Source organism: Rissa tridactyla, chromosome 3 (assembly GCF_028500815.1).
Source record: "Rissa tridactyla isolate bRisTri1 chromosome 3, bRisTri1.patW.cur.20221130, whole genome shotgun sequence".
In the NCBI taxonomy this organism is placed as follows: Eukaryota; Metazoa; Chordata; class Aves; order Charadriiformes; family Laridae; genus Rissa; species Rissa tridactyla.
The window spans coordinates 67,843,694-67,868,135 of record NC_071468.1 but is presented as its reverse complement, the minus strand read 5'-3'; the positions used below and the strand labels follow the sequence as shown (position 1 = coordinate 67,868,135).

General features: G+C 40.1%; 1 protein-coding gene across 4 annotated transcripts in view; it reads right to left on the bottom strand.

The window, feature by feature from the left end:
• PTPRK (protein tyrosine phosphatase receptor type K) overlaps positions 1-24,442 on the bottom strand; it is a 421,519-nt gene that overhangs the window by 79,013 nt on the left and 318,064 nt on the right. For all 4 annotated transcript variants that reach the window (XM_054196429.1, XM_054196428.1, XM_054196431.1 and 1 more), the window contains exons 8-11: positions 22,884-23,186; positions 12,385-12,494; positions 9,509-9,710; positions 6,548-6,653 (exon numbers count right to left, since the gene is read on the bottom strand). In XM_054196429.1, the coding sequence (XP_054052404.1) occupies positions 6,548-6,653; positions 9,509-9,710; positions 12,385-12,494; positions 22,884-23,186 (721 nt within the window). The remainder of the gene's footprint in view (positions 1-6,547; positions 6,654-9,508; positions 9,711-12,384; positions 12,495-22,883; positions 23,187-24,442) is intronic.

Genomic DNA, 24,442 nt, shown 5'->3' with positions numbered 1-24,442 from the left:
TTGTTGTGGCTTCTATCTTGGCTCAGAGCTACGCAGATCTAAAGTACAAGTGACATGCTCTAATACAAGCACAGATGGACAGAAATCTGTCCATTCCACCAAAATAGACTGCCTCATTCCTCTACAGTTGTCAATGATAAAACGTTACAAATTGCTGAAGCAGATGGCATTCGGCCTATTAAAACACCATCCCAAACTCCCAATAACTCTCTTGAAATGGTCACTTTTCAAAATCACCCGCTCAAAATAGAACAGGTAATCATAATTCTTTTTTCCTCCTTTAGGGGAACTACCCAACTGCAGGATGTCACTAACTCATTATCAGCCTCCTCTGCTCCGCAGAAGTGCAGAACTTACATACTGAGAGCAGGAGGCAGTTCTTCGGTTTATAAGAAAAAAAGAAAAGAAAAAAAGAAGTTCTGGGGTTTTAAGAACTGTAGGTATGCATACTCACATATACACACATGTGTATACATGCACACAATTTCTCATTTATATGCAGATACCTTCGAGAACCTTATGAAAGTTTAGTAAGAAAATATGCCTAAGCATATAGATAAGACCTGAAGCTATTCAATTAAACTGGCAGAACTGCCCGTCTTGGGGTTGTTTTAAAGCTTTCTGAACAGAAAAAGTAAAATTGAACAGAGTTCTCGAAGCATCACTGCATTGCTGCAGGGACTCTGAAAGGCAAAGACAAAGACAATCCTCCTCATTCCAGAACTTATGGGGCAGCATTAAATTATTTTGTCAATTTTCTCAGCTACTACTGCCCAGAAAACCCAATAACTGTAGTGGCAGAGATGAAGTATGATACTGGGGAATGGAAGAAAGGAGGGGAAGAAGTGAGAAATTAGTTTCACGTTTTTCTTGAGCTGAAAGAAGTTAGCATCCCCTTTTCGTAGCACCTAAAAAATCAAGGAGGAAAGCCTCTTCCCTTTCAAAGTCACAGCAGTTTTGAAACTCTAGGTAAAAAGAAGAACGTAAACCAAAAGATGATTATCTAGTTCCAGGGATCTCTGTTTCTCATAAACTGTCTGTGAACGGAGCTTGGTTATAAATCACCTTCTGTGGTAAACTCTATGTATTAACTATGTCCAGTTAATGTGGCCTGCGCCAGCAAATCACTTCCACAGGATCCCTGTGCACCCAGTATCTTTCCTTGAGCTTCCAAATTAATGTACTAGCAAAAAAACTCCAAAGCATTGATATTTTACAAACTGGACAGGCTGTAAATCATTAAAAATAATTTTTGTTTATAATGTCCCATGGGAAGAAATGGCTACCAGCATTCGTTCCCTCCCTGTCCTGGCCCTGGACCCAGGCACGGTTAAACCCACCGCTGCCGAACTGGGCACTACTGGGAACGCTGGCACCGCCGCATCTCTGCTCCCTCCCTTCCTGCAGTCTTCTCTCGTGAGCTGCCAACGGATGGGGACCGACACAAATTCTGCTCTCCCAAGCGCCAGGAGAGCAGGAAACTTGTCATCTGCGACAGCCTGCCAACCAAGGAAGAGACAGCCAGCAGGGAGAGCGGAAGGACAGTGCGACGCCTGCATGTGACGGAGGCAACCGGCCCTCGGAACAGCCCGGGTTGTCACACGGCTCACAAGCTGAGATCCAGCACAGCTACCAAATTAACCCCCTTTTTCTCCCCCACCCCCCGCCTTTTACAGAATAAGGGGCAAACAAACAAGGCATCTTTTTTTTTTTTTTTTAAGGCACATCTCCTTTTTAAGGGTCAAGTCTCTTTGGAGGCCGAAACAAACCAAAAAAACCAAAGATGAAGGGCATGAGAGTTAAATATTAGGAAAGTCTCTTTTAGTAGCATTTGTTAAAAACACACAGTAATTTTTGAAAGTGATATAAAAGGTATGGCAAAATTTTAAGCATGAGATCACAATAAAACATGAAGCTTCTGAAAAATTTAAAAATAATTTACATAAAATATGCTTCCAAAAATAATGCTTTTAGGGCCTCTACATCTGAAAAGCTAGAAAATGTGGAAAATAAGAAATATATATACACAGTAGCCATCTGCATTTGTACAATTACTTTTAGTTAAAAAAAGAAGAGCAAATGACAGAAAATCTTTAGAGTTTCTAACGAGGTTTTATTTTTCAATTATTTTTAAATGTGCCCGTTTTTTTTTATGTGCCTGTCCTCTTTGGAAAAGGAATCTGGCAGTACTTTTCATGCAACATTATAGGCTAACAAGACACGGAGGAATACAGTCATTTACCTCTGGGCCCTTTGTGATACCATCTGTTTAAACCCATTTACTAAACACTACAGTGGCTCCAGAGCAGCACTGTTACTCTGTGTACACGAAATAGTGGTCAGAAAGGAAACCCTGCTGTAAGATGTGAAGAAAGAAGCCAAAGTTAAATTTGCAACTTGAAAAGCAGGGTGTTCACTGGCTGCAAATGTGGTCTGGTATCAGGCTATTAGTAAAAGTTTAAAGGCTATGTACTCTGCCTATTTTTGCATTTTTACATATTACTAATCCTAGCTTAAATTATCTTACATTTTCTATACATTTTTTGAGTAATGGTGAGAATTTAATTATTGAGAGAGCTTTCTTGTGACTGGAGCTGAGGGAATTCCTACAATAGCAATTTTTTTCCAGTTTTGCTAACAGCAAGGAAGCAATAAAAGAGAAATAATTAGGGTGGAGTGGAAAACCTAGATGACAATATTCCTTCTCCCTGATGACTAAAATAAATTCTGAGCTATTCTGAAGAGTAATATAAATTTCACAACCCGCTACATAACTCACCAGGATCATAAAGGCCAAACAGTTGTCTGAGGCAGCCAGGGAAGCAGACAAAGTGTTGAAGAAATAACAGGTGAAGAGCTCCTCAGCTGAGACTTTGCATGAAGAAATCATTTCTTATGTCAAAAAACTTTTTTTTTTTTTAATGATGAAAACCTGCACAGTACCTCCCTATTGACCAAGATGATTACAAACAGCCAAAGAGGAGGCCCCTGCTCAGATCTTCCTTTTCACCCTTCCCTAAAAATTCAGGCTCCCAAAGAGGTACAGCAGTGGTGAACGTGGTGTTCATACTTCAGCCCTATTCTGATTAGGTTTTAACACCAGCTAGAGATTTTCTTCTATGCGTCTAGTGGAGACACAGCGTCCTCTCCTTTGACAGGTGCCAGACTGACTGACAGCCCAAGTTACAACCCCAGCTCTTGGAATTCTGAATGACAACTAAGTTTTAGCTGCTCCCTACCATGATCCACTAATGAGAACAACCTGATTTTGCATAGGAAGATATAAGAAAAACACTTTACTAATCAAATAAAATAAATTCAGTCATTCAAAAGTTGTCTATGCTGATTCTGATATATGCTCTTCATAATCCTCATCTGCAGGAGGATTTGAAAACAAAAGATTGTTTTGCTGGTGCAAAACACCTTTGGAAAAACTACAGTGACAAATCACATCTTCAAATGAACCACTGAGGCACCATTGATGCTACTGACTGGGATCTCATCCATGGGATTGACGGTGAAACGGTACGTGCTTCACAGTGAGCCTGAGCCATCCTGCCCCTGTCTCCCTTTGCATTTCTAGTCTGTAATTTGCTTTAAAATTTCAAGAGGCCACAAAAATGCTAGAGATTACACGATAACACTTGACAGGGAAGATATGATTAGAGTCATGTTTAAACTGTGATGACTATGGCATGTAGTGTCTTAAAGAAATGATTGACAGCCGCACATAGATTTCACTTGAGTTAAGGAACATCTGTTTCCTGGGGGGCTGTGCTGATGGAGAGGCTGAGGTACAACAAAATCTGACCACAGTATAATTCTGTTTATAAAAACAAGAGAGTATCAGACTAAGCTTTTTTTTTTTTCTTTTTTTTTCCCCCCTTTTTTTCTAAAACAATGGACCTACAGCTATTAAATAAAATCACCTTTTGACCATCTACAGCTCCAGGGATTAGAGGACTGGGTGCAAATAAACCTTTTCAAAAAGCCAACTGTATTCTTCAGTTTCAGGCTAAAGAACAGCATTTGAGTCCCTTCTACTCAATCACAGCTGCAGGCACGGCCATGCGTTTTTTCCCACCTACCTAGTAACACTCATTATGGCAGTAAGCCAGCTTGTAGTGGAAACACAACTGCAGTGTGGATGGAGTGAAGCTTCACTAAAACACATCATAAAGTTTAGCGAAATGCATTGAATCAATTCAGAATTTCGGCGTGATACATTTATCTCCCCTGTTAAGAAGCTGCTGAAAAAATAACCTGACTGCAATACGCGTAACTTCAGGAAAGGGAACGGGACCGTGTCTTCTGCGTTCCCCTGGAGAATGCTCCTCAGTCCACGTAAGGAACAAAACACCTGCTTTATTTTAAGAATAAAGCCCATCTCTCCGGTTATGGTGAAGGACTTATTTCCTTGGCCTCATGATGTTAGAAATTCAACATAATCTTTAGGTTTAGAAATTTAATTAAAGTGGAGAGGGAAGATGGGAGACAGGAAGAAAGACATATTCTTTTATAAGAACATACTCAAACAACAGTTATTAATACTCTCTTCAAACCATCCCTATCAAACTATCTATTAACATCTAGTACATAAATCCTTTTTGCCACCTTCATAGGCAAAAATGACAAGCTCATGCCATAGCACTGAGGATGCTGTAAGGAAAACAGAGAGAATCAATGTGAGGTGGTGCGCTGCAGGTTTACCCTGCGGGGGTTACTCACCTGCCAGTACAGCGCAGAGAAACCAGAGCTCCCTGAGCTAGGTACGACTAACGCTCCAGCCACGGCCCAGCACGCTACCAGCTCACCAAAGAAAACCCCCAGGAGAGAAATCGGGGATGAGAGACTGACCCCCCCCACCACCCTTAGGGTGCGTGGCTGGACCAAAGGCGGGAGCCCACTGCCGTCTGCACAAACGTGCCACAGAGAGTTGCTGTAGAGAGGATGTGCACCACCCCCAGCAGCGCCCGGTGGTGTCGGTCAGGCGGGCTCCAGGAGACCCTACGCACCAGCCCCCGCGGGGGACCAGGCACATGACTGAAAGGATTTGGCCCGGATTAGATGAGCGATAGATATCACGTTTGTCAAACAGGGACAGCTTTGGATGTGGCCAGCAGCAGGACACCTGGAAGGCTTTACAAGCAGCTCCAAAGGCATATAGGGATTTTAAGCAGCTGCATAACTTGGGAGCATTTTCAGATCACAGGTCTGGTTTCTACTGTATCAGTTCAACAAAACCCATGTTTTAGGAATCCAAGTCCTGTACTGAATGTAGTCCTGTACGTTTTACCATTCTTCACACCCCAAAAAATCCAAGGTTTGCTCCACGGCAATCTTTCAGAAACTAATGATGCATGGGGTTACGATTTTATTTTTGAATATAACATATCAATATCTCCTCTAAAGAGGATGAATCTGGATTATCTTCTGTGACAGAATATAAATAAATAACTTGATCATATCAATCATAAGGGTGACTATATAATAAGCATATAAAAATACTCATAGGTACATGACTCTTCCCCACAACATCCATATAAAACATACATTCCTCTCAATGGAAACAGACTTAAGAAACAGTTAATTTTCCTCTATTTTCAGGGCTCAGGCAAATTACTCGACATCAGCTGAGCCACGGTAACTGACTTAATATAACACAGAATGAAATGCATTAGTCTGCATTTCTCCAAAATGTCACAAGGGTAAGTGCATGGAAAGGTTCTGATGCTCGGTAGTTAATTAACCCCCAATTAGTCAACCCTGTCCCTGAATATTGCTGATGCAGCCACATCAGTAAAACACAAATGGAATCAAATAATATCACAAAATTTTTGCACTAACAAGTAGAAGTAAAGAGCAGGATGTGGACTAATCTTTGCAAATAGAATTAAATTATCTCTCAATAGAGAGCAGAAGGGAAAGACCCCTCAAAGTTAACATAAATGAAACATTTTAATATGATTATGGGACACGCCAAATAAAATCTAATAGCTTGCTACATGATTTCTAGTAAGAAGCACTCTGAGAGGAAAAAGGTCAAATAGTTTGTATTCATCACTATTATTCTCCCATTTCCTCTGAGCTTCCAATTTTCCAATCATATATATATGTGCTACAGAATGGCTGATTTGAAGCACTGGAGAGGAAGTGTTATTTTCAGATCCACTTTCTGACAAACACCTTTCAACCTCATCTTTCAGAGACACTGTGAGAAAGTAAAATGAAATTATAATGGATAGGAGGTGGTCCTGGGGACCCTAAATCAAACAGGACAGACAGCTGGATGATTCAGGTCATGACTATCTTTTTTTTAAAAAAACAAACACAACAACAACAAAAAAACCACCAAGAATTCTTTCTTTTTAATTACAGATCTATTGGCAAGCTCAGCCTAGCTAAGAAAAACAACAGTAATGTCAAATGAATATCACTTGGAAATGAACAGCTCTATGAGCTTATGAGCTGCAAGACAGCATATAATCAACTAAAAAAAAATCTTGATTTTTTTAAAATTTTATCTCTTTTTTTTTTTTTTTTTTACCTGATAGGTGCACCTTTGGCCTGTGCCGGTCTCAAGAGTACAGTTATTGTAGTAGCAGTTTCATTGAGAGATGCATCGACTCCTTCGTAGTCCGGTAAAGTGGGAGCTAATTAATGTTAAGTAGGAAGGAAAAGAATGAGAAACAAATCAATGAAAATGTTTTGAATTTTCACAAGATTGTGGCTCTTCGCAATATAGTACAAAGCCACAATCATTACCAGCTATGTGAGTCTCTTTTAATGATTTTCCAGTCAGGCACCATCTTTTACTAGAGCATGAATGGGACTTCACCAACAATTGATAACCCCATCCCTAACTGCTCCCCCTCAAATCATAACACCTACCAAGTTAAACAGGTTTATTCAAGAAGGACAGAAATAAAAGGAAGAGGTGACTGCCAAGAAACCCTAAGACTACAAAATCCCATTTTGGCCTCCCCTTACAAACAACTATATTCACCATCTTGAAGACCCAACCACTACCACCTCTCTTTATCCTCCTCCAACAGTTTAAGAACCTTTCACATCATGGGAGACCACACCAATACCAACCAGAGTGTGGGAAAATCGGGCTTGGATAGACATGCATCTGTGGACTAGAACTTCATGGGGGAGTCTATTCCCACGCCCATTTCTCCTTCCATTTCTAACAATGGATGGCCAAGCTGCTCATTGATCAGTTTCTCAACCACTGCAGTTTTCAGCCCAGGGTATTAAGGAACAACAAAATCAAAGTCAAATCTAGAAGGAGTTCAGGAACTGATTCACTAATGGACTGGCTGTCAGGCCTTCGTGGCAGCAATATTTGTTGTGGGTTGGACGGCTGGTGTTGGTGATTAACTTCAACCATTCAACTTTAATCTGCTGCCACAAACCCGTTACAGTCCTCACTGGTAATAGTGTTGCTGACTTCAGCTCCAGTGCAAGGAAAGAAACAGGATTGCCTGTGATTCAGAAAATAATAGATTTTTATTAATTAATAATCTTTAACAAGCTTGAAAACTACCTGCATGGGTTTGGGTTTTTGTGGGTTTTTGTGTTTTGTTTTTTTTTGTTTTTTTTTTAATATGTGGCTGTATCTTTATAAAACTGTTAATGATGCTGGTATATTTCAAAATTATCTTTCACAAAAAAAAAAAAAAGATGCAGGATGTCAATCATTTAAGTCATAAGAATTTTACAATAATATATCGATAGAAGTGCACTGAAAGATTAAAAGCCTTGCTTCATTAGTCCCAGATCCTAGATGAACACAAAAATTGCTGTTATTTCAGGAAATATTCATATTCCATTTATAAATTACTGTTTACACCATGTTCACTAGGATCACGGCAACCACTTGTGAGCTTGGTTAAAAGGAATAATTTCACTCCTCATTAAAATAAAGCTAGCATTTCTTGAAACATATGTGTTGCTTCGTAAAAAATACCAGTTACGCAGAGTGAAACCAGGCAACAATTCAGCATAAAGCAAGACAAAAAAACCAGGCTGAAATTCAGATACAAAGGGTGTCACAGCCTGCCTTTAAGCTTTTCTAGTGTTAACCATGTTTTGTGAACTAACAGACACATAATGTGTCTAGAAAGTGTGGTGGACTGGATTCTGGACAAAATTCTCAAAATACTGAAAGGTCTGGGGGACAGACATGCTAGCAAGATATTACATAGTTACAACTTTCTTTTTTTTATTCCTACAAAGAGGTTAGAAGTCAACTATGCAAGTACTACACCACCATTATCCCTAAAAATTAAGAACTGGAATTTGTTGTGAAGAAACACAAGGACCTTAAACCAACCTGAGTAAAAGATTAGACTTCAAACCAACATAATAGCTAGATAAACAGAACAGAACATGTAGGTTGGGGCTTTTTTTGGTGGTTTGGTTGTTTTGTTTTGAAGGGGCTGGGGTATGAGGAGTGTTAGTGCTTGTGTGCTGGGATGGAATTCAACAAATTGTTCCAGTTAAATTCGACAACTACAGCACTTCACTTGTTCCATAATTCAAGGAGTTCTGCCTTGAATTTTCTCACATTTTGATTTATGGGCATGTTTTTGAGAACTGGGTGAGGAGACTACGTTAGTAGTTTCCCATAGCAATGGTAGATGCATTCCAATACATTATTAACTTCCCTTTACAGGACAATGAAAGTTTAATTATGGCAGATAATAAGGAAATAGCCTGCTTTGTGCTGTTTACATTTCTAAAAGACTGACTTCTTTGATCTTTGACAAGCTCTGAAGTCACCATGTCATAAAATCAACAGTCTCTCTAGAGTAGCATTGACTCATCTTCTGCTACCAGCTGCATAAGCTACTTATATTTTGAGAATAACACTGAAATTTAAGAAAATAAAAATACTAAAGCATTCCATTTGACATTACTTTCTTCTAGAGTTTGCAGTGCATTATTAAGATGAACAGTGTCAATTTTGGTGCACTGTAGTATGTGAATAAAGGCAGAAGGAAACAGACCTATATGAATGGCAAAAGAAATTCACACTTCCTCCCAACCACCCCAATTCTGTTATAGCTGTGTGCCGCTAAGTGGTGTCACCTTGAGTAAGTCAGTTCATTTTCTGCATCTGACTTTACTAATCTGCAAAACAAATATAGTACTTAGTGACCTATGGAGTGCTCTAAGGCTTAATTAGTTAAGGTTTATACAGCACTTCAAAATCTTTAGATGAAGGTACAAGATTACACAAAATCAAACAGTTAACAACTACAGGTGTGCAATTTCCACCTCATGCAAGGACTTATCCCTGAACTTATGCTACTGTTTGGTAAATACACTCAAAAACATTTTCAGTAATATAATTTCACAACAGGATAGGATTTGGGGGGGCTTTTCTATCCCATTTCATGATTTATCAAGTCTGACAAAACAAATCAAAAAAACATTTCCCTACACACACACACTTTCCTTTTTATTTTTTTTTTCTGTTGTTATTTTTTATTTTTACCTGAGATGTTGGTTGTTACATTGATTGTGGTAGCTGGTCCAAAGCCTTTGACAGTGCTTGCACGTATAAAGAACTGGTAAGTAGTACCAGGATGCAAGTGTGAGAAGACATGGTGCGTGCTGTTCCACAGCTTCGACACGGTTTGCGGAGGTCCTGCGACTGGAACTGCAGGATCAAATGACCGTATGCTGCTATAGCTGACCTGTGAAAACAATTATTTTTGTAACAATTGTTACAGTTTTTGGCACAAGGGGATTAGGTTAGCTTGGCTGGAAAGGAAACAAAAGACATGCTCATCTAGCTACACAGCTATCATGGGGATACCATGAGGACTTGATGCGTATTATTGTAGAGTCTGCTTCACTTGAAAGGCTGTATAGGTGCCCTTCATCTCTCTCTCCTTGTGATTTTAGTTCATGTATGGAAAATTTCACTGTTACTTTTAAGTTAGGACACCCCCACCATCCTCCCCACTTTCATCAAAACCCTTTATTTTTCACTTCCTGTAATACGTTTCCCTCTGCTCTTCTAGTAACCATATTTAAAAGCTGTCCAAACCAAGATAATATATTTAAAGCCAGCAATGATATCATAATGTACTGGTTTTGAGTGGGATGGAGTTAATTTTCTTCATAGCAGCTTGTATGGTGCTGTGTTTTGGACTTGTGATTAACACAAAAGCTCACACTTTTGTCCTTACGATTCTCCCCCCATCCCACTGCAGGGGAGGGAGCGAGCAACTGAGTGGGGCTGAGCTGCCCACCAGAGTTAACCTGCACTATTTAAAGAACTGTGTTAGCATTAAGTAGATAAACAGATTTATAGAACAGAATGGAATTCATTCATAGAATAGCTTGGGTTGGAAAGGACTTTTAAAGTTCAACTAGTCTAACCTCCCCTGCAATGAGCAGGAACATAGAATCACAGAATGTGTTGGGTTGGAAGGGACCATTAAAGGTCATTTAGTCCAACCCCCCTGCAGTAAGCAGGGACATCTTCAACTAGATCAGGTTGCTCAGAGCCTCATCAAGCCTGGCCTTGAATGTCTCCAGGGATGGGGCCTCCACCACCTCTCTGGGCAACCTGTGCCAGTGTCTCACCACCCTCATTGTAAAGAACTTCTTCCTAATGTCTAATCTAAACCTACCCTGCTCTAGTTTAAAACCATTGCCCCTCGTCCTATTGCTACACGCCCTTGCAAACAGCCCCTCCCCATCTTTCCTGTAGGCCCCCTTCAGGTACTGGAAGGCCACTATAAGGTCTCCCCGGAGCCTTCTCTTCTCCAGGCTGAACAACGCCAACTCTCTCAGCCTGTCCTCACAGGAGAGGTGCTCCAGCCCTCGGATCATCTTCGTGGCCCTCCTCTGGACCCACTCCAAGAGGTCCATGTCCTTCTTGTGCTGAGGGCTCCAGAGTTGGACACATTCAACTAGATCAGGTTGCTTAAAGAACTGTCCAACCTGACCTTGAATGTTTCCAGGGACAGGGCATCTACCACCTCTCTGGGCAACCTGGTCCAGTGTTTCACCACCCTCATTGTAAAAAATGTCTTCCTTATACCTAGTCTAAAACTTCCCTCTTTTAGTTTAAAGCCATTACCCCTTGTCCTATTGCAACAGGCCCTGCTAAAAAGTTTGTCCCCATCTTTCCTGTAGGTCCCTTTTAAGTATTGGAAGGCCGCAATTTGATCTCCCCAGAGCCTTCTCTTCTCCTGGCTGAAAACCCCAGCTCTCTCAGCCTGTCTTCATAGGAGAGGTGCTCCAGCCCTTGGATCATCTTCATGGCCCTCCTCTGGACCTGCTCCAACAGGTCCATGTCTTTCCTGTGCTGAGGGCTCAAAAGCTGGATGCAGTACTCCATGTGGGGTCTCACCAGAGCGGAGTAGAGGGGCAGAATCACCTCCCTCGACCTGCTGGCCACACTGCTTTTGATGCAGCCCAGGATACGGTTGGTCTTCTAGGCTGCAAGCACACACTGCTGGCTCACGTCCAGCTTTTTATTTGCCAAACACGCCCAAGTCCTTCTCAGCTGAGCTGCTCTCAATGCCTTCATCCCCCATCCTGTATTGATAGCAGAGGTTGCCCTCACCCAGGTGCAGAACCCTGCACTTGGCCTTGTTGAACTTCATCAGGTTCACACAGGGCCACTTCTGGAGCCTGTGTAGAGCCCCAGAGGGACATCCTGTCCCTCAGGTGTGTCAGCCACATCACTCACCTTGGTGTCATCTGCAAACTTGCTGAGGTTTTTTAGGGGGTTTTGTTTGGTTAGTTTGTTTGTTTTCCTCCTATAATTCACTAGTACACAAAATTACACCCTCTGTCCCTTTAAAAAAGGAGTGCCTGAAAGGTAGTGTTTGTTCCTCAAATCAGCTCGTGTTTCCTGCCAAGCTCCTGTGGAAGTCCCTAGAAGGCTCATAGATAAAATACACTTTAAATAGAATATACATGGAAGTTTCCTTAAAGGGTGATACCTAAAGATCTAACAAAGCTAAAAACCATTTCTCCAAGTTTAATAACCATATTACTTTTCATGTAATCTTCTAGTCTGACAAAGAAGATTTCACAGATCATGGTTGGCATGGCTTTAGAAGGGTGTACAGTAATGATACTAGATTTTCAAAACTAGCACCACCCATGTGGATTGTAATGCTGTTATACTCACATGCCAAAGCCACTTGACAGGGCTGGTCAGCCAACAACCTATGCACCATAATTATGATTTTTGAGTATCTAATCACTAGACAAAATCCAGTATTCTGTAAATGAAAGCAGCATAATTGAATAGCTGTTTACAGAGCATAAACACCCACTGTCAGCCACTCCTCTCACTACACTTCCCTAGCCCTATCCTATGCTTGTTAACTGTTTAATGATTACCTCATACTGAGTAATGATGCCATTTGGATCCACAGGTTCCTTCCAGTTGAGGAAGATCTTATCTTCAAAAGGAGTTCCTTTCACCGACTTGGCAGGTATAGGGCCTGGCACTACAAACAAAATAAAACTTTTAAAAATACGAAATCCAAGAGACAGAAAAATTAAAGAGGTGACAGAACATCCTACTAAAATGAAAAGTGAGCGCGGGTCTATTTTCATTAATATTCATTCGCATGCAAAAAGGCAGTGGTGGAGACTGTGAAAAAGCACTTCAAAGTGTATTTTGTCATTCACAGCACAGAGAGAGCATGAAGTTGAAATGCTATCCCCACATATGGCATATGGTTTTCAAAACTTCATGCAAAGTCAAATTGTCTCGTAGTATAGCCAGGGGAAACAGTTCGAGCTAGATTATGACTTCAGGGAACATCACTGAACTCTGTAATAAGCGTATCTTAGGACAAGGACTACACGGTTTTAAAATCCTTTTAAAAAGAAAAATCAAAGGCAAGGAAGAGCCTCTGTTACACAGCATCTTCCAAACGAGAGAAACGCTTACAAAATAGTTTCAGTCACCCCTTCTTGTGATTTTGTTGTTTTAAAAGAAATCCTCATTTAAAGAGGGGGCTGGGCACGGGGCAAACGCACCAGCTCGGCTGCCACTTTTTTCAGCCACTGACGTGCTCGTGCTGCAGAAGGATCAAAACTGCTCACTTCAAATCTTTCCAATAAGAGACATTTTCAAACCTTTGAACTGAACCGCACTAAGATGACCGTACTTTCTTACTTTAAATGGAACCAATATCCCTGGTGTAATAACAGGCCTGAAGTGTCACCTCAGGCCTCTTTGCCTCAGTGATTCACAGTACTTGGTAATCCCATCAACACCAGGCGGGAGCGCCGAGTTATCTCCCATTTCAGCTTACAAGATATTTTTGCCTACACATACGGTTCCTTTTTAACCACAGCAGCTCACCTACATTTGAACACATACATGCTGAAAGAAGGGGGTGAGGATAAGAGAGCACCGAAAGAAACCCTGAACCTAAAGAAGCACTCTCGTCCCTCAAAAAGCCAAAGTTGCCCAAATTTGCAGTCTTTCAAGCTAAAATGTTACTTCTATTTAATATATTGACATATATTTCTCTCCCCTTCTTAATCAGCCTATTTTTTTCAATGCGGCTTCCAGTGAGCCTCACACATGACATTTCTCACGTATTAATTATCAAAGCAGACTGAAGTTTTACAAAGAGTAAAAATAAATTAAAACCCACGGGATCAAAGGACGTAAGTGCCAGGATCTGTGCTGGCAGCACCAAGGAGTGAGCACTCTGTACCAATAGCGGGATTTATTTCAGTCTACATGGAAGCTGTAATTGATGATCTGACCCTTGGTACAAACAACATAATTTGGCACATTAATAATAAATTCATGGAGTCACAAAAGCCCACAAGTAAACAGATGAGAGCTTCATAGAAACTGTTCATCCATCTGTCAAATGAAGACTTAGGAGAAGTTAACTAGAATCATACGCTGCTGCTTTGCTTCAGTGTCCCGATAGCGACTGGGCAGTGGATGAAGGCTGACACGCCGCGGCAGCCCCTGTGGGCTGTTCGTGGCATTGAGAGACTTGCTGTAGGCAACGCTTTGTTTTTCATGGGAACTCTCTACTGCTTTTCTTCTCTGCATCTCAAATGAGGTATGAATATACCCTGATGCACACGACATTTTCCCTGGAAGATGCACGCATATATATGTGTGTGTGCGCGCGCGCAGGTACATCTGTGTTTGGGAGAGAACACAGGAATGAAGGGGGCATCGACACATGAAATTTGACATTAAAGCACAAGAGGTGAAAAGAAAACAGACACAATTGCTCAAAAACCTGCAAAATACTTTTTGTGTGGTGCTTCTAAAGAACATGTTTCATATTCAATTGAAACTGGGAGCGGGGCTCTACATTTGAGGGTTGCGTAAAGCCTCCTACATTTTCTCTTTAAACACCCAAGTGAGAGAAGCCTTGAGGCTCATCACATCGCATGACCGTGTTTTCTTCTCCTGCGATATAAAATTCGTTGCTTGTGGCAGCAGCAGCAATGTTAAACTGACTGGAACTACATGATCCCAGTTAGTTTCATGCTTCCCTTCCCACTGGCATGGGAAGGGCACAAGAAGAGAAGCTAGCCCAGCAATGAGCAGCTCGCTGGGAATCCCAGGAAAAATAAGGTCAGAAAGTAAAAGAGAGTAACTGTCTAGAAAAATAGAACAGTAATTCCCACAAACCTCACCCACCCCTGTCAACTCTCCAAAAACGAGGCTTGGGATCAACTTAAATTATTTGAGAGCTCAATTGGAATTAAACCAGAGAAACAAATAAAAGTTCAAATGCCTAGAAAAAAGGGATATAAATTAATTTTCGCTTGAAAGACAGGTTTCGATGGGGCTGAAGTTATTTTTTTCCCTTCCATTTTTCAGTTCAATCACAGTAAAAAATCTTCTAATTGCACAGCTTTACCCAAGGGGCAAGGGGAAGCTAGGAAAGAGAAAAGCAGGAGCAAAGGAATTTACTTAAATAACACGAGTATATGTGAGCAGGCCCATAGATTCATCGGTCAGGTTAGTCAAAATAATGCCTAAATGTCCTCATTTGTGTTTGTATGTCTTTGTTCTCAGGTCAGTATTAGTTACAAACAGAAATTTTAAAAAGGCTGAAATTAATTAAAAAAAACCCCAAACAAACAAACAAAAAACCAACAACAAAAGAACAGCAGCAAAGTAACCTGTTGGCAACGCTACTCTCAAGACTCAAACTGCACCTCTCCGTGCAGGCAGCCATTGCTGTCTATTCCCTATGACTCCTAGCAGAATTTGAAGGACTTCAGAATATCTTAAACTTCACCTTTCCAAAGCAGTGTTAAGAGCCTTTCCTTTTATACAATATTTAGCAAGGACTTAAGTGAAAACCATCCAGGTAAACACCATCCTTGTGTTGATATTGGCTTATGGAAACCTCCTCACAAAGGGCCCATAAGGTTTTCTTCAGGCCCATGTGTGCATCTCCAGAAGCCCCGCTGCTCACCACAGCACCTCTGCTGCTTTCTCAACTCCCGTTCTTCTTCCTAGGTGAGCTCTCCCTCTTCCCCTTGGACTTATGGACACTCTATACTAAATTAAAACACTCAAGACTATTACAAGTGTATATTAAGGTGAAGTATGTTACTTAAGATTCCCCCACAATGGCCAGGTATCTGAATAATTCAACAAGTGTAAGTAGCTGCTAGAGGATTCGGACTCGGACCTTTTGGCCTCCGCACCCCCTCTTTAAAAAGATTCTGGTCCCATTGATTTTCTTTCCACCTGCTGATCTTGTGAAGCGTGACCCCACCACCTCTCAGTGACAACAACAGTCAACACTCTCTCTTTCACGTGCACTATTCTATGCTAAACTTCCAACAAGCCAAGATTTACACTTATCGGAAGAAGCGAAATCATTTAGGTGGGTTTGGCTGTATGAGTTTCAGAGGAGATTTTAAACTTAAGGAAAAAAAAGTAACATTTTTCCTATAAAAAAGTATACAACATAAAATGCACATGTATATGAAAGTAACATAAAACAAATTCAAAGGGAATTTCAGCAAGGTTTTATAGTGGAAACATCACAAGCTCTTCTTTCACAATTTACCTGCATCTCCAGAGCCCTTTTAATGAAGCCATATATTCGTATACTGAATAGCTGATAATCTTTTCTTCTATATGGGATGGTGGACTTTTATAAATACTATGCATAATAAAAGCACAAACCATCAATCTGACATCAGACCAACTCATTTTAGAGCATTATATTTGCATTAAATTATGTCACAGTCACAAATAAATTATTATTCACAAATAGTGTCACTTAAACCTTGTTCTACACTAACTTAATGGGAAATTTATATTACAATACATTACTTCTGGAAGGACAACGTATTAACTGACACCAGCCACTATAAAAATGAATTTATATTGCTTCAGTTTTCCTGCTACAAAATAATGAAAGTGCATGTAAACAGAGTATTTTTATTATTATACTCTGTGAAAGTCATGCAGAATATTATTATGCTATATGGTAAAGGCTATGTGCAGATATATGCATGGTTACACTGGGAAAAATTCCTTTGTGGTACGCCAAAAGTAAAGTATCAGCAGCAAACTTACAGCCTTTCTCCAAAGGAAGACGTTCGTTTTCAGGAGACGGTGACACTCAATCTCTCCTACTGTTTCAAGTTACAAGCAATTAAAATGGCCCACCTTTCCATTGGCAATCTGAAGGATCTACCACTTTAGCTTCATGCTTTTTTACAACTCGAGACTAAGGCTTACATAGAAGCAAATTTTATATAATAAAAAGGAAAAAAAAAAAATCAGAATTGCTATTACTAGGTCTTTACTGTAAGAGTATTTACACCAAAGGCGGTGACAAAAATGGCTTCTTTGAAAATTGCTCAAGTTGCACCATTTGCTGCGAAGAACAAAATGCTACTGAGAAGAAAACGACTGCATATGAACAGTCTCCTTAGTTGCACGTCCCCCTTGGTCACTGCTCTCTCCAGCTGAAGGAGCAGGGCTGGCGCGGCTGCCCCGGGAGGTGGAAGGGCTGCTGCCCTCCCCGGCCGAAAGCCCACCACCTGGCACAGGTGCGTGTCACCCAGCCAGGGCCACTGATGGACTGCCCGGACACTGGCCCGCTCACGCCTGCGATGGGTCCCCGCACCATCCAGCTTGTATAAAATTGCTAACTTAACAAACATAAATGCTTACAAGCAAGCTGACGGTCTCAGCGGCAGCGGCAATCACTGTAGCTATTGGCGCAAATATCAAATGGGGTTAAATCCACGAGTTCTGGATTTGCTGAATTGGGGGGCTCAGGCACCTAACGCAGTATTTTGCTTAAAGCCTCTTTACACCAAATGCTGACTTCAGTACTCCTCATTTCAGGGATTTGGAAATGTTTCTCCATATCAGGGTGAAATAACCTCCCATACTCACATACTTTACAACTTTCTAAAAATATGCAAATCAATATTCGGAGAGTGCTTTCAGCTGGCGCATGGCTTGGGAATAACGGGAACTCGTGGGCCCAGGTGTAAGCCCTCATTCTACTGCCAACTGCTGAAATAGCCGCTAATTCTGGCCTATTTGCGGCCATCATTATGTGAAACACACCGTTTCAACAAAAAATCTCATATGCAATATCACTTTTTCAGCTATAAAGCTTCTAATATAGCTATCCAAAGGAAATGAAAGTAGGAAGTTGTTTCAGCCAGGGTAAATAACTGTGTGTTTCAGGGCCAATTTTTCCAGAGCTATTAATATAAAACCTAGCTTGTATTTCTTGTCTCTGCAATACTTTAAAACAGCTTACTTCATTTGTTCAGTGTAAGCTTGAAATAAATCTCTGCTAATGATTTCAATATTTTTCTCACTTTCTCACAAATCAACTTTTCTGATGTCTTTAATAAAAAGTGCTCACACGTAATCACTTTTTCTCTCTCTCGATGAGATGCCAATAGCAAATCTTACCTACCATCTGAAAAAAAAATTGGGGTTATTTTCATGAGCTGAAGGACAAATAGGTTATCCCAGGCTCCTTTTACCACTGGCAGTAGGTTGGTTATAATCAGTTTCAGTTCACTGCTGCTAAAGACATAAAACTTTCTCCCTTATTTGACTATATTGACACTAAATTTTGCCACTGCTCATAACACATAGGTCACTGGTCTCCCTTGTTGGTCAAGGACTGAGGTCAATACTTTAGCAGTGGCGCTAATGGACAATTTCACATTTAAACTTTTATCTCTTGGGTTTCTCTTTGTTAACTGCTACCATTTGCCATTTTTTTCCCAATAGGATTTGTATACCGGGTTCACTTGACATCTATGCATGTGTCACTTGACTAGATAAGTTACACATTTTTCGAGACAGTTTGCCATTTCAAGCAATCTTTGCAGCCCTCCTTTGCAGCATCGGACATACTACCTGCTCATCTCACTGCATTAACCTTTCTCCCAGTGGGCTAATTTTGTTACTTTTCCAATGCTACTAGTAAAGCTTCATAGCTATGTTTTTCCAAAGCTCCTTAAAGCCTTGTTTGTTTGTCTCCTTTGACCTAAGTACATTTTTTATCTCCTCTTTTTTTTTTTTTCTTATCCAATATTTTCCTGAGGTGCCATAACAACTTGAAAAAGCACAAAGAAAAACTGCTTCTCATATCAAACAGTGAATGGAGGAAAAAAATTTCTTTTTTTTTTTTTTTTCTTTTGTAAAGGCAACTTACAGCCCTACTGTCAAACACAGAAAAATACTACACGTCAACTATTTCTGTAAAACCATCCCTCAAAGTTGATGGAAGGTATTTCCTCTTCACACATTTAAAAAGTACACTAAGTACTTATTTTTTTAAATTTTTTGCCCTCTAACTACAACATTTCTCCCTTTCTCTGCTGTTTCCCAGGAGCATGAGTAATGGTTGGACAGTTGGTGTCTTAACCTGGTGTCGCAGCTCTAGATATCTCTGCACGGAGCTGAATGAGACACACTCTCTGAAAGATCAGGGGGCCTGGTTTGTGTCCAATGAGCATGTCCTTTGGCTCAGCCCAAAGCTTTAGTATACTTTACGCCCCAAAATGGGTACTTACCCTATTCCAAGCGATCTTTTTCAATTAGTTGTTTGCCTGCTGTTAGCTGACACGCTCCCTTACTAGTTATAAAATCACCATCAAACACTTTGAGCTTCACAATTTGCTTTCTCCATAGCTGCTCTCTCAGAGCTAATGTCTCTATTCCTGTTAATCCACTGCCTTTCGCATCTGTTTCCAATTAAAAATTAAGGAAGCATTTATCTGCTTTAATCCCATTTGCCATTCGCTGCTCTTAAAAGTGCCCCTCTGAGTTCCCAGTGCCCTTGTGAACAGGCAGCTCCGAGAACGAGGGCATGCTGCTGATTCATGCCAAGTGATAAATTCACTGCTGGTTTGAGTACTTTGTTCGAAATGCCAAACATCAGCTCTGCCCATCGTGTATGCATCCCCAGATTGTGCGAGCCTTCCTCTTTTTCCTTTATCAAATCCTTCAAACACTGTCCATCTCCTGTAAAAGCCAGGTGAAGCGGTGATGGCACAGATAACGCTGAGTGCCCAAGTACTCAGAAGAGCTTTCTCCCAAATCTTAGTGATGGTGTGGTCTCTCCCCAAAGTGAAAGATGGTGTTTCACCAATAAAACACTGGCAAATTTCCATGTTTTCATCTTCCTTTTTACACAACTTGTTTACCAGTGTATTGCTCAAGGGCTTAATTTTTACATGGAATACAGCCTTTGCAAATTACTATAATATACTTTAAAGATTAACTCCATTTATCCAAGTTAAAAGTTAAATGGAAATACTTAAAACCACCAAGTATTCAGATCTAGCTCTGGTCAGAAAGACATTTTCAGACTGATATTCCTGGCTTTGCTTTCTTGCAGATACTGAATTACAAGTTATTAAAACCTCCTTCATTTGTCAGTCACGGCTCCAAAGGTCTGAAGCACAGCTTCTGAATCTCACCCTGTTCTTCTACTAATTGTTTCCTGAGTTAATTCTGCTCCATACACTGGTACCATACGCTGCTCAGTTAACGCTCACCGCTGTGGGAGGTCTGGCCCAGCTACGCAGCCTTATAGAAATGTGAACCTTTGTGAAAGACAGACAGAGATCCGCACTGTCTCACACCAGAGCCCTGCAAAACTCTGAGATCCTCTGCATTTAGAGAACCCCAGAAGTTCAAATACGTGTAAAGCTCCCAGCAGAAGGGAGGAGGTGAAATGACAGAAGCAAAGAGACAAAGGGAAACTTTAAAACAAAACAACAACAAAACAAAAAAAAGGGAGAAGAAAGGGACAGAGAGCTGGAAGCACAGGGAAGATGGACAGAAGATGAGGGCAAAATAGTAAAGACAAAGAGAAACAAGATAATGTGGGGTAGACAACTTTAACTTCAATAGTCTACAAAGTTTTTACTTCATTAGCAGATCCTCGTAAGAAAGAATGGCTTTGGAAACTGCTGCTGCGCTACAGAAAAGCTAACAAGTTAATGATCTGGTTTTGTCATCTGGAGTTTTTAAAGTTTCTATTTATGAAAAGTACACAACGTAAGTGCACAGTTTCAGATAATCATGTAATCAGTGGCTATTTATAACTAATGGTATTTGCAAAAATGTAGGTAAACACTATGATCCCTCTGTTCTCCTCATAAATGAATAGCTGATAATGCCCCCACTATGTAATTAACATCATGCTCATTCTACAAAACCTGCAAAAAAGTCATCATGGCAACAAGGCTACTTCCTACCATGTGAAATATGTGGGGCACAGACTCGTGTATCTTCCTGTAGCTCTCATCTTCTTAGACCAAGTCCTGCTTTAGGCTGCAAGCTGTGTTTTTAAAACAGTTTCAGACGGATACTTGATCACTTGGACATGGGACTAAACTAGCAGCATACACATAGGCAGTCAACTACAGAACTCAGTTTACTATTGCTAAGAGAGCACAGAGAGAGATGCAGGCGTGAATACACCTTTGATCCTCCGAGACGGCTGAAAGCCCTCCATATCGTACATTGCTTGCATGCTCCATATTTTGAAATACATGACAAAATGGACATTGACTTTCAAGTCAATCAGCAACGCACAATTAAAAATCTGCATTTCATTTCCAATAGTATCACTGAGTAGACCTCACAAGAGGCAGTTTTCAGGTCATAAGCATTATTACCACCAGTGCATCTAAATATAGGAACCTTTTAAAATGTATTAATCCCTCCTTGAAAACAACATCTGCTTGAAATAGTTGACCTTAGCAACTTTTGTTTACTGAGTGAGGCTTCTTCTACACTATGGTACCTTTGACACCAAAGCTGAGTCCAAACAGGTTCACTGATAGCACACTGGCGTGCTAGATTGAGACCAAAACCTGCCTTACGTGCATCATTTTCCAAGAATAGTCCACAATAAAACCAGAAGATGAAATATATACACTTGTTCCTGCTTTTGATGAGCACCGCTATAGTGACCAGCCATCATCTCCTCATATCTAACTAGATAAAGGCTATCAGAAAGCATAACCTTTCCTGAAAACTCAGTCAAAAAGAAAAAGAAATCAATTTTCCATGGACATAAAATATTACTACTACTTTTTTTTTTTTTTTAACCTCAAGGAAATTAGCAACCACAAGTATCTACAATGTAAACACAGATACAGAAATAATCCATCATGGATTACACTTATAATTAACTTTTTAAAAAAGCAATGCTACAATTTGAGATGCCTGAAATATTCTGATTCTGTACTTCTCAATAAATCATCATGTGATGCATCTGTCTCTATAGTTGCCTACAGCTCCTCATATTCTGCCTATTTAATAAGCTGTTCTCTCTTTATTGCAACAGTAAACGTATTCCTGTTCTATTTCTTGTAAAATTGAAAATATATGACAAAAAAGTGCTACCAGATTCTAACCTTGATTGCTATCCAAATATAAAGCTATACTCTCTCCTACATTTTACAGGCAAACACATTATCTTTTTCAATTTTATCTTCTTATGTATCTACATCCTTACATTAGTCCAGGTATTCTTTTTTTATTACCGATGTCAGTATCTATTCTCATTTTGTTGTTGTCAATATATTAATGAAATCTACATATCAGAGAAGGAAACTAAAATTGCTCTTTACTACGACATTTTAAATATTATTATGGAAAAATATCAATTTTTACTTTAATCTCTTTCATACCAAGATTCATAGCCTAACCACTGAAAGTCACCATTAACATCTACATCTATTCGTTATTGCTTCACAACTAAGGTAAGTTCAACTGTCTTGTCAATGAAACTTCATTGAGAGCATTTTAAAGAGAGATCACAGAATATCTTGAGTTGGAAGGGACCCATAACGATCATCCAGTTCAACTCCCAAGTTATCAAAATACTACTTTAATCTGATGGGTGGCTTTCAAACAGTTAACCTGCAACACAAATTATTGCTCAAAGATATTTGCTGAAGAGGTTTTAGATCTTGAACAGAGTCTTTAAGTACTGAACTCAATATTTAAATATAAATTTACAGAATTAAATTTATTTTCAAATAGTACACCTAATACTGTGAAGAAGCCTTCATCTAACACCACCCCATGCTTCTTGTCACCTGCATTAGCACATTTTTTTGAAGGACTGGGAAGCCACCCTCATTTTTCTTGCAAGAGAGAGATTGAGTTTGACTTGCGCTACATGGACAGTTTGGGCTATATATGCAGGGTGACAGCTATAATACTTTCAAAGCTACTGTTTTAAGGCTAATTAATACAGTAATAGAAGACAACTTCCATTCTTTGGGACACATATTGTAACACACAAAGTCATTTCCATCCACCTGTCTAGACTGGCCTTGGATGTAATTTCCGTAACAGCATTTACACATACCGTCTTCATCTGTCTGGATAATGGTCTCCTCGCTCTCCTTCCTCCCTTCTGGGTTGGTTAAGATCATTTTGAGGCTGACATTCGTGTAGGGAGGCAGGTGATCCACAACATGCTGGGGTGCTTTGGGGTCCATGTCCAAGCAGTCCGCCTTGCTCTCGTTGTGTCCGCAGAAGTAGTGGTAGCATATAGTGACATTGAAAGTGTGGCAACGAGTGATGTTGTAACCCAGAGATTCCCAATCCACAGCAATGTGTCTGGCCTGGATCTCAGCAATCTTCAAAGTTTTTGGTGTTCTCATAGGTTCTAGAAAACAGAATATAACAAAGAAAAACATAATTAACGTTCTTCATTCTTGCACTGAACTGTAACTGGTAGATGTTGCCTACAGGAATCTGAAAGGAAAGGAGATATCCAACGCACACAGATTTATTCCTGGAAGAAGTATCATCCTTTGTACAAGTACCCTGAAGGGAAAAAAACTGCCAGTTTCTTGGGTTTTTTACTTTATTCTTCCCTGGCCTCTCTTTCCAGGTTTCAGTCAGAGATTAAGACTTGGTAACAGTGAGAAAAAGAATTTTTAATTACCAGTGCAGCGATTCAAAGCAATTGAGAATACAGGCAACAGATGCAAGAAGAGTGACCAAAAGGCCACCCAGCTGTCACCACTGGCTTTCCTTCTTGATTTCTCCCTTAGCTTTTTTTTTTTTCATCTACATAAATTAGATAATACATCATCGTGGTAAAGAGTCAACATTCACTACACTATGATTTATCATGCCACCAAGCAATGCTGTATACTAATTATACTAATTACCTTACTAAGCTAGCAGTTACAAAGATGATGCAGATATTAATTAATGTTTATTATTTTAGTAATGAAGTTATTCATTCAAGAAAAACCCTTCAGTAATATTACCAAAAATGCTTTTGGATATTCCCATTGTATCCTGCTTCTTTTGGATCCCCAAAACTTTGCCTGGACATTGCTCTGAGCTGGTAATCTCTGACCTGCTCCCCAAGCTCCACACGTGCATTTCCACCAGCAGAGTACACGATGCTCCCCAAGCTGTCATCAATCTTTCATTGTCTCTCCAGTGCATTCATTCCTCATGCAAGACTAACTTTTATCATTGAACTTAATTAAAATGATTACACAATGAAAATCATGACCATGACTATATATACTAGAGTTACGCTGGAAATATACACCAAGGGGATCTTTAATGCCCTGCTAATACATCCTTCTTCACCGGAGAAAATAAAACCTGCTGTAGGTACAGCTTCAGCTCCTGTCCTTGCTGGTGTAAGGTCAAAACAGCTGAGATTATTCAAGGAAGTGAAATATAGGCTTTCTCTGTCTGGGCATAACAGTTCTTTGTAACTTCCATTTATGAAACAAGAGTCCCAACGAGGCTAACAACCAGCCAAAAGCACAGATGGTATATTGAAATAAGGAAATGTGAATCAGTGTAATCTATTCAGCATGCAGTTTGCCAGACAAACTGCAAACATTTAGTTTCAAACATCAAAACAACCAAATTCTAAATATAACATAAAGG